An 11417-nucleotide genomic window follows, 5' to 3' on the forward strand; every position below is an offset into this window, starting at 1 on the left:
TTGTATCCTGCCTCGAGACAGGTAACAACAAACAAAAACAATAAAATCAAAATGAATATCAATAGATAAAAGCATAACAGGACATATTAGATCCTAGATCCCCAATCTCCTTCCCACCCTAAAATACCATTAAAAACAGTTCCCAATAAAATGGTTAATAAAATAAATCAAGATCAAAGTTAAGTTAAATTTTGGGCTATTGCATTACCTTTGTGTGATATGCCTACTACAGTTTTTTCTTTATGCTGAGCTTTTCATTTGGATTTACACTTTTTGTGCACAGCAACATCTTATGGTAAAACTTGGTTTGGAATATCCTGAGTTACCCTTCACTACTTTATTGATGTAGAGAAAAAAAAAGCTTTAATTATTAGCTTTTGTTGTGCTTCAAGCCTTGAAAGGTTTCTTGGACACGGAAGAGAGCCTTTTTATGGCAGGGCTGACGTTTGTAAATGGCTATTACTTTCAATTAAGTAACTGAAAGTAAACTCACAGGAAAAGAATGCCGAGGTTTATGAAACAGTCAAATTGGCATTTAAGTGACTCTGTGCATGCCATTGCTTATCTGCATTGCTTTAAGTTCATTTGGTTAGCAAGATTATATATTAAAACAAATAATGACAACAGACAATGAATATTTTACTTCAGTAAAAAGTTACTGTCAGTTTATGAATGGTGCAGAAAAAGCATGATTTTTTGGGGGGAAAAGTTACTGAGTGCATTAAGTGAGGTTAATGTAGGCCACACACATAGTATTGGTTTTTCTGGTCTTCTCTTTCAAAGGATGATAAATAGCCTGCTTAAGGAGCTTGTGCGCTGTAAAAACACACACCTTTACCTGCAACATGCTCTAAATATTTTAGTTTTTGTTAGGAGTGTTTTCCTTTTTGTCTGTTAAATGAATTCTTCTGGAGACCCAGCAAAGGGGCAAAGAACTATATGTCTAACTTATTTTCTTAGATAAATGTAAAACCATTAAGAAATAATAAGAGGCAGTTTTTCAGTGGTTAACCAAGTTTGTTTAATTAAATCTGTACAAGTATACTATATTTAGAGAAGTGAAGAATTGTAACTTTTCTTGTTTGAAAGAGATTGGCTGAAACATTGTGTTTTGGAGTAAGATGTGTATCATAAGAAGTGAAATCATTTTTATCATTCATTACTTCACAGATCACCATAAATTTCCAAGCTGGTCTAATATTACTGTCTTAATTTAATCACTGAATATGGTACTTAACAGTGTTTCCTCACTACATGCATTCAGTACTATTTCATTTTGTGTATATGTTTTTATATACACGCATATGTCTTCTCAGCATTCTACTCTGTGACAGAGTAAATGTAAAAGTAGAAGTAAATCATCCATACGAAATAACCAAATCAGAATACTGGTTTGCCATTCAGAATATTACTTTATTATATGAATAAAATATTATAGCCCTACAACATATATGAGCATATTTTGTAAAATATTCACATTTTACATATTAAATCAGTCAAATATTTTTTAAGTATTCAGGCTCTTATTAGAAATGTAACATTTTCCAGTCTCTCCCATGCATCTCTTGACGGTGGGAGATGGAGGAGCTGTTGGTGCGGACATAGTGAGATTGATTCAGAAGGGAACTAGGTCTTAGCTCCTAATTATTTAACTATGATTCTGAAATAATAAAATTCTCCACCATCATAATTCATTAATGTTATACAAATGCATGACAGTGATACTGAACAGACTGTATTGTTTTTGACTTTTAGGCTAGAACTCCAAGGAGAGTCCAGACAATTAAAAACTTATAAAAAAATAAGTAAATAAATAAAGCACACAGAGAAAATCTTTGTAGACAAAGGAACCACAGATAGCTCATAGACCAAGCAGGGGAACCCTCTCCCTCATTGGGGGAAAGCTGTCTCCCTTCTCAGTCCATAAGTTATTGTTGTAAAGAACAGAAAACAAAGTAAATCTACTTGAAATATATATTTATATTTTATGTATCAGTTTTTAAATGGATAATATGTTTGTGGGTATAAACTCTGAGGAGCAAGTAGTAATCACTCTTTCACCAATTGATATCACATTGCAATTTTTTAAAAAAGCAAGACATGCCTTAGTGAAGGGAACTGTTATGAAATAGTAGATGGTCAGTCAGTTGAGTAGTGTTACAAATCTGAACTAGAATCTTTTTGTGGAATACAAATTACTGTAAATGGTATGTGTACAGTTCATTTTTATTACAGTCTTGATAATTAAACTATTTGAGCCTGAAATGATTTCAAGTTGAAGCTAATCCAGTATGGACCTGATCAGCACCCAAATATTTCCATATAAATTTATCCGAGTTTTCCGAGGAAATACCCTATGCAGATGGGATGCTGGCCTAATGGCACTAATGCTGAGCTACTGTGGCAGTTGTAGAGGTAGTGTGCAAAATGTAAAACATGTTGGAAGTATACTGTCTCTACTTATGCAGAGAGGCCCTCTTAAGGTCTTCTAATTTATAGCATGGTGATGTCTTCAATACTATGCACTCTTGCCTTAAAATAGTCACTGTTGAACTGAATGAGACTTTCTTCTGAATAAACAAACAACTGCATGACTGAATTGTCTAGCAGTAACTTTATAGTCAATATTTACATGCATAAATATTGACTTGAACTTTATTTTCTTTCCAGGGATGTGGATTATCCACTTATTCACCTTCTATGTACAGCTTGTCCTAGATGTGTATTGCCTGTTCATCTTCAGTTTGTGTCTAGAGTATGCCACACGTTAGACAAAAAAGGCCATAATATTTTATTGCCATCAATTAATCTTGGCTCCTACAAACCAGAAGAGCTTTTCCCAGCTGTTGCTGCTCTTGAGGAGAAGATGGAAAGAAAAAGGTAAGAATAGCTAATGTTTTATATAGAGTTTGAGGGGAGCAGAACACTGTACTAAAACTATGTGTTAATGTTTCTTTTATCTATGAAGGACCGGTTCATGCAATTTTCTTTGCATGTTGAGCAGTTAGATGAGTTTCACATGTGTGTGCCTTTTACAACCTGGTTCTTAATAGTGAAATCATAGAATGACAGAATCATAGAGTTGGAAGAGACCTCAAGGGCTATAAAATCCAACCCTCTGCCATTCAGGAATACACAATTAAAGCATCCCCATCAGATGGCCATCCAGCCTCTGCTTAAAAACCTCCAAAGAGACCCCACCACACTCAGAGGGAATGTATTCACTGTCAAATAATTCTTACTGTCAGGACATTCTCCCTAATGCTGAGATGGAATCCCCTTTCCTGTAGTTTGAATCCATGGTCTCTGGCGCTACAGAAAATAAGCTTGCTCCATCCTCAGTATGACATATTTAAACAGGGCTATTATATCACGTCTTAGCCTTCTCTTCTCCAAGCTAAGCATACCCAGTTCCCCTCCCCCCTATATGTTCCCTGCTGCTGCACAGAGAATGCTGGTGGGCAAAGCTGAGTGAGATTAACCCCCTCCCCCCCCCCATAATAATGCCTTATAATAATGCTTGGCAAAGTAGAAGGCAGTAAGAAAAGAGGAAACCTCCATTAAAGGTGGATAGGCTTGGAGGCTTTTAAATCATTGGGTTACCATAAATCAAAGTCTCTTGACAACAATTGACAGCAACATTAAAATAGTTCACTACTGTATATATTTTTATTGGTGGGTGGCATCCTGATCATTCATCCAGCCTGCAGTATAGAATTGAAAAATGATTAGCTGGTTCTTTGTGTGCTCATTACAATATTAATCAAACTGAAATGCTATTATCTCAAACTGAGATGCCATGCAACATGGAATCAAGTAATTTTCCAGTAGCGGAGTGGAAACATCCAGTAGTGGGTTGCTTCTCTTCTTCACTATAGTCAGCAGAGAAAACTTCACAGAAGCAGCTACCAGAGAGAGGAACCCACAAAGCAATCAATCTAGTTCTTGTTTCTGCTCTGTATAGGCTGTGCTCTTGCTCTTGTTCCGCTCATTAACTTTTACTTCTTATTTTATTTCCTTTACATTAAAAAAGCTATCTATCCTGCCTGTTGCCTATTGCTCCTATCAGTGCTAGGAGCTAGTGGCCCTTTTTCTTCTGTGATCCTGTCATGGCCTCTTCCAGTGGCTATGAGGAAGATATTCCTGGGATGTTCGAGGACTTGCTGTAGCCTGCTGTTTCCACTGAGCTTGCTACTTCCAAGGCCTCAGTGGCAGGGAGGCGGGGGACTTGGCATGGTCAGAGGAGGGAGATCCTTCCATCCATCCATCTAAGATGCCATTAATTACAGTGCTAGACCCAGACTGAACCTAGGAATGTGACAGAATGAGGCTTTGTAGCATCTATGATCCCCTTCCAGTAGTGGCAGGACAAACCTTTCTGTGGATTTCTGTGGATTTGGATAGTTGTAGATTGGGAGACTGTAGCCTTGTCTGGCATCAGGATAACTATTTTCTGCTCTACCCATCCTTTTTAGCCTCCTTCCCATCACGATCCTGATAATGGAGCCTGATAGTAGGACTAGTCAACACGAATCTGCCAGATGGAAAGAATCTTCCTTAGCTCACCCTTCTCCATATTCTTGATAGCCTTCCTGCATGCCTTGTTTTAAAGGAGGAATTGCTTTGTTTTGCTGCTGCTTTCATTCAGCAGCAAATTCAGTACTGCTAGTGGCAACAGCGACTGCAAAGCATGGTGTTGAGACTACCTGTGAACCACATACTCTTTGATTTTTATCCCTGACTTAACTGCTCTTTCATTTCTTGTACTAGCTCACTGCACTCCCATTGGCGATTGTCCTAATATTTTGTTTTTGCATCAGTCCTTTTTGGGGAGATAGTATAGTAAAAACTGTTTAGTGTAAGGAGTTTCACTTCCATTCTGTTTGCAGTTTCTGTTTGCTCTGCTTTATGTGCTCTGGCTCATATCCTGCAAAGTGGAATGAGTCATAAATAGAGACAACTGAAACAGATTGCCTAGTTTCACCAATAGAACTGGTTGTATTACTCATTTCTCTCACAGTTACATGGCGAAAGCTTACCTGCACTTGTTGATTTGTTGGCAAGAGATACCCCTGTACCTTATGTCACCTGTATAGGGAACGGTATTATGGCTTTGGAACAGTGGAAGATCATCTAGTCCTGTGGTGGTGAACCTGTGGCACATATGCCCTCTCTGGCATGCAAAGCTGTCTCTGAGAACATGCGGCCGAGGATGAAACCCTGGCGCAGTAGAGAGGGAGACCCAAGAACTTTGTGTGTGTGTGTGTGTGTGTGTGTGTGTATGTGTAAGCGGTGTGCTCTGGGTAATGATCCTCACTCCCATTTTGCAATGCACTCTGGATAATGTACAATTGACCCCCACATTCACAGGGGTTAGGGGAACAAGACTCCCATGAATGTGGAAAAACTGCGAATAACCCCCCCCCCCGCCGCCTACGGCAGCCATTTCCAGGGTGGTAAGGGTTTGGGGGAGCAGAGTGCTCCCTTCCTCTGGCTCCCTTTCCTCATGGGCGAGAACTCTAGCACCCCCCACCTATTTCTTGATATTAGGTCTAGCCTTTGTATAGCCAAAGGCATCTATCTCAACTACACCCAGCTCACCACCTGTGCCTCAGCATCTCATGTGCAAATACAGCAGCAGCGACAGTAGAGGCTCAGACCCAACCCTCTGTCTTGCCTACACAAGCCTTCCAGCAAAAGGAAGGCTGGCTGGCTGGCTGCTCAGTTGCTGCTCCCAGGGTGACTGCCTGCAAAGGGAGCATTGACTGTACAGCTGGTCAAGCAGAGACCAAGAAGCCTCTTGCCTATGCCGGCCATTCCACAAGGCTGGCATGGGGAGAGGCTTCTTGGTCACTGCTTGAACAGCTGCTCTGTTGCTGTTCTTTTGGCAATTAGTCACGCAGGAAGCAGCAACTGAGCAGCTGTCTGAGCAGCAACCACGAAACCTTTTGCCCATGCCAGCCTTGAGGCAAAAGCCAGCATGGGTGAGAGGCTTATTGGCTGCTGCCTGACTGGCTGCTCAGTTCTTCTTTCCTCAATGACTAGGTGATTAGGTGCATTAGGGAGACACTTCCCGTTGGTGAGGAAGGTGTCTCAGTCAAGGATTGGGGAAGAGTGTAGCTGCCTTAAAATTTTTGTCCCCAGTGAGGAATAACTCTCAATCCAAGAGAGATGAAGAATCGACCCCAGATACTCTTTCCCCAGAGCCATGCCTTCCCCACACAGTTTCACACCGTCCTCATGCCGATACAAACATTGCTTCTTCTGCTGCCTCTCCTCTCAGTCTTTCTGACAAAAGAAGGCAAGAGCAGCAGCACAGCTCCAGCCTGCCAGCCAAGTCCCAGCAAATCTCACAAAATTTAAGCCGGGTCTCAAATGTGGAAGCTCCTTTTTGCCACTGCTTTTACCCCATTGCCATATACTATATTTCCTCATCCCTATCATGTGCCTGAAGGTGACTGGTTCCCCTTGTCTTTCCTGCACACCAGTACATTCCTTGCCACCCCCCTTTTTTAACCACCCTTTACTGTCCCTTTCCCCCTCCCTTTCCAGGATCTTTCCATTGTCCCGGGGGGGGGGGGGCATACCACTCACTTTGAGAATCACTGATCTATAAATCCCAGGATTCTGTAGGATGGATCATGGCATTCAAAGGAGTGTCAAACTGCATTATTTCTACAGAATCATAGAGCCTTATCACACAGAGGTTTTTGCAGCTTTTTGCAGCTCAGATCTGATATGACTGCTGGTCCAACGATGCAAATTCACACAATAACTTGATGTGTTATCACACGCGATTCCTTTCTATGCGGGCTCCTTCCGTGGGGCTTCCGCAGTGATTCCAAAGTGACCCCTCATTTTGGTGACATCGGTAACAAGCGAATTCACAGAAATCGCTTCCAAGCTCACTTTGATTTCACTCCGAATTGGTCTGGTGTGGAATGCAACTTTGCTTCTGCTCTGGTACACCACCGCAAACCCCCCAGGTTTCAAATTTCCCATGATGCAGCACTGCAATTTCCCCACATTTCCTTTTGGTGGTCCTTTCACTTTCAGGGCAACTTTCAGGGCAACTCATTTTTTGGGAATATATATACAGTATGTGTATATGTGCGTGAATGTGAATATACAGATATGTCTGTCTGTCTATCTATCTATCTATCTATCTATCTATCTATCTATCTATCATCTGTCTATGTGTGTGTTGAAATTGCTGAAATGGAAGGAAAAATAAAAAAGGGGGATGAAGAAGATACAGAAATATTCATTAGGCAAATATTCATTCAATCATGCAGTTAGGTGAAACAGGGAACAAGAACTTGCGCCCCTTTTCACCCCAGAAATGTACAGGGTCATGTTGCATTCAGACCCCCACTGAGCATGTACAAGGGTGCCGATTTGAATAGTTGAATCCCACCAGTGTGGTAATACAATTTACACTCACTCCATTTTGCTTGAATCCGCATCACATGACTTGCCTTGGATTCGATTTCCCCTCAATTTGGAAGGGCAACGGAGGGGCAACCAGATGTGATAAAACATTTACATTATAACGTGAATTCGCATAGCTGAACCAGGAGTCACCCCGAATCTGAGCTGCAAAAACCTCCATGTGATAAACAGCATAGAGTTGGAAGAGACCACAAGGGCCATCCAGTCCAACCTCTGCCATGCAGGAACTCTCAATCAAATCATCCCTGACAGATGGCCATCCAGCCTCTGTTTAAAGACCTCTAAGGAAGGAGACTCCACTACACTTGCTAAAAACTGGATTGAGGTATTGGAGAACTTTGTATTTCTATCACTGTTTTTGGCTTTCAGCAGTATGAAACAACTGATACAAAAATTGTAGAAGATAAGCCTGGGCTTAAAATGTAGTATATTTAGAATGAATAATGATTAGATAATTCTCCTCTCATTGATGGTAGAGAATCACATTTCATGTGACACACATGTTTGTTAATCAATATTTTAATCATGAAATACTTTTTTGTATTGTTTCATGACCAGATGTTACTTGCTATTATCAGTGCTTACTGTATAACTAATTAGTCATAAAAAGAATGTTTATAAAGGTGGCATAAGAAAATACATTGTGGAGATAATTTGTTAGGTCCATGGATATTAATCTTATTTGACTACACTGATAAGTGATCATTTACTTGCTGAATCTGAGAATGCTTGCCTATAATTTCTAGTGAAAGGATTTGTGAAACACCAGTAGATGTCACTGTCAGCATGCATTCAGAAGAAGAATAGTGACTTAAATGTAGCATTCTGAAAAGTTAATGCTTGTTTATATCATTGTTCTTTCTTCTTCAGCATAAGTCCAACCTTACTACATTTTGATCCCCATTTTTTCCTGTTTTATTTTATAACTTTTAAAAATTAGAATCAAGCATGACCAAATTTTAATCACATAATGTGGACTAAAATATGCTTGATTAGAATGCTTGAAGAATTATTTTCAGTTGGTAGGGGTGTGTTTGTGCATGCATACACACACACATGTGAACAATTATATATGCATTTGGTGATAGAGAGTGGTTTAGGAGGAGTTATAAGCAATAAGGTCAGAGGGAAATGCAATGTAAGAAACGCTCATGTATATTAAAACTAAATTGCATATGTTACAATCGGCCCTTGGTATCCGTGGGAGATCCCCTCCAGACCCTCCCGTGGATACCAAAATCCACAGATGCTCAGGTTCTGTTGTCCCCAATGGTGGGCATGTGCATGCAGCTGTACTGCCATTAGGGACAGTGGAACCTCAATTTCGGCACATGCACAGGGCCAGACCGCTGTTAGGGACAGTGGTGGCACGGCTGCATTAGGGACAACAAGACTTAATGGCAGTGCAGCTATATGTACGCACTATCACGGGACAATAGGGGCTGCTCCCAGTGGTAGTGAGTCCATGCACATGCACCACCACTGGGGACAACATGGGCTTAATGTCCACTGATGCCTGAATTCATGGATGACAGGTCTGCGGATACCGAGGGTCGACTGTATCACACTGCTCATAAAACAATGTTCATGACAACAAACATTGGTTAGGTTGTTCACATTTGTGCTAATACAAATCCTACAGAAGATTGTTCTCAAGTTAAATGAGTATTGGATTGTAGCCATAAACAATCAAAAACATTTTTCTAATTACATTATATTCTCATTTTGTTTGCTCAAAGTGCAATTCAACACATAAAAGCTCTATTCCATACAATAATGTCAATCCCACAGAAGTCTAACACATACTTACTGTTTTACTAGACTTTGAAGTACTTAAGATGGTCTCTTTGAAATATATGTCTAAAAATAAGTGTTGTTTTTATTCATTGTTTTTATGTATCTTCAAGAAATTTCCAATTTATGGAGACCCTAAGGGGGCTATCATAGGGTTTTCATTGCACTTTTTCTACCGTTATGTTTCAGCCTCAGTACCAGTACCAAGCAAAGAGCTCTTTTCTTCTTCTTTTTTCCCTGGCTTGTGTGAAGAGAGGGAGACTTCTGAGCAGCCCCAGAGAGTAAAGAAACTGCCTTTGCTTTCTTCAGGCTGTTTGGAAGTGAAGTTTCACTATGCTGTCTATCCCTATAGTCAAGCCACCAATACAATCACCGCGCAGCACAAGGCCATTTCTGCTTGCCTTCTTTCTTTTCCCACTTTCTGGTCCTGTTTGGGGAAGAGGGGAGGGGAAGGAAGAATAAGTGGCAATGCTACTGTAGGATGGGATGAGGCTTCCAGCAGTGCCAGTTGTCTTGGATGGCTTTCTGCTTCTTCGCCACTGCCACGTTTTAACCTACCCATTGGTCTGTGATGAAGAAGACATCTGGAATTTACTACTTCAACAGGCCCAGGCAGCCAGGACATTTTTTAGTCCCTTCAATATGAGATTTTCCAGGTTTTCCAGGACAAATGGCAACCCTACTCATTCTGGATGTCTATTATTATTATTATTATTATTATTATTATTATTATTATTATTATTATTAACCTTTATTTATGAAGCGCTGTAAATTTACACAGCGCTGTACATACAATCTTTTTAGTTAGACGGTTCCCTGCCCTTGGGCTTACAATCTAAAAAGACATGACACAGACGGAGAAGGGAGTGGTGGAGGGAAAGGGTAAGAGGTCCAGCAGTTCCTCTCTACCTCCAAGGCCTGGACCAAGGCAGATGGACTGGAGGGAGGGCTTGGCTTCATAATGGATGGTTAATCTTCTTCCAGGGAAAATACACACTCTCAAGTAGGATAATACATATACAGTACATAGCAATACAGGAAATGGTTTGATAAACAAGCACCAAAAGAACATCAAATAGTAAGCGACAATTATGCAATGCCTGGGAAGGCTTCTCTGAACAGGATGGTTTTCAACTCCGTTTTGAAGCTGGTTAAAGAAGTGATGGCTCTTGCTTGTGGGGGAAGAAGGTTCCAGGAGCGAGGGGCAGCAAGTGAAAAGGGGCGAATCTGGGATGGGGCAGAGGAAATCCTGGGCTGAGACAGCAGACCTTGACTACCAGAATGGAGGGCCCGAGTGGGAAGGTGAGGAGAAAGAAGGTCTGATAAGTCAGGAGGGGCCAGTCCATGGAGGGCTTTAAATGTCGACAGGACAGCAGGAGCTTATACTGAATGAGGAAAGGGAGGGGGAGCCAGTGAAGGGATGCCAAGACAGGAGAGATATGGTCAGAGCGCTGGGCAGTAGTGATAATGCATGCAGCTGAATGCTGGACAGAAATTAAAGGACGGAGGTGAGAAAGAGGAAGCCCAGCCAGGAGGACGTTACAGTAATCAAGTCGTGAGATCACTAGCGCATGGACCAGGATCTTGGCAGTAGAGGCGGAGAGATATGGTCGGATTTTGGCAATATTGTACAAAAGGAATCTTCAAGCCTTGGCTGTGGTCTGGATCTGAGGGATACACGACAGAGAAGAATCAAAGATAAAATCAAGACTGCGGGCTTGCTGGACTGGTTGAATGGAAATGTTGTCCACAGAGACAGAAAAGGAGAGTTGAAGGGTGGGCTTAGGAGGTAAGACAAGAAGCTCCGTCTTGGACATGTTGAGCTTCAAACGCCGATGGCGCATCCACAGTGAGACAGCTGTGAGGCAAGACGAAACTTGCTGTTCAAGCCTTGGAGAAAGGTCAGGGGCAGAAAGATACAATTGGGTGTCATCGGCATACAGATGGTAGGAAAAACCAAAAGAGTTAATGAGTTTTCCTAAGGACAGTGTGTAGAGAGAAAACAGAAGGGGACCCAGAACGGAGCCCTGAGGAACTCCAACAGATAAGGGAACAGGAGAAGAAGTCTGACCACCTGCAACTACTGCAAAAGATCTGCCAGACAAATAAGATCTAAACCAGTCGAGAACAGAGTCTGAGAACCCAAGGTCAGAGAGTATGTCAATTAAGAG

General features: G+C 41.3%; 1 protein-coding gene across 2 annotated transcripts in view; it reads left to right on the forward strand.

Annotated features, from left to right (window-relative positions):
• TTC6 (tetratricopeptide repeat domain 6) overlaps positions 1–11417 on the forward strand; it is a 133880-nt gene that overhangs the window by 26197 nt on the left and 96266 nt on the right. For both annotated transcript variants that reach the window (XR_006102199.1, XM_042452178.1), the window contains exon 9: positions 2671–2880. Coding sequence is in view for 1 of the 2 variants with exons in the window: in XM_042452178.1 (XP_042308112.1) it covers positions 2671–2880 (210 nt within the window). In the remaining variant the exon portion in view is untranslated. The remainder of the gene's footprint in view (positions 1–2670; positions 2881–11417) is intronic.

The sequence above is a fragment of the Sceloporus undulatus genome, chromosome 1, assembly GCF_019175285.1.
Source record: "Sceloporus undulatus isolate JIND9_A2432 ecotype Alabama chromosome 1, SceUnd_v1.1, whole genome shotgun sequence".
In the NCBI taxonomy this organism is placed as follows: domain Eukaryota; kingdom Metazoa; phylum Chordata; class Lepidosauria; order Squamata; family Phrynosomatidae; genus Sceloporus; species Sceloporus undulatus.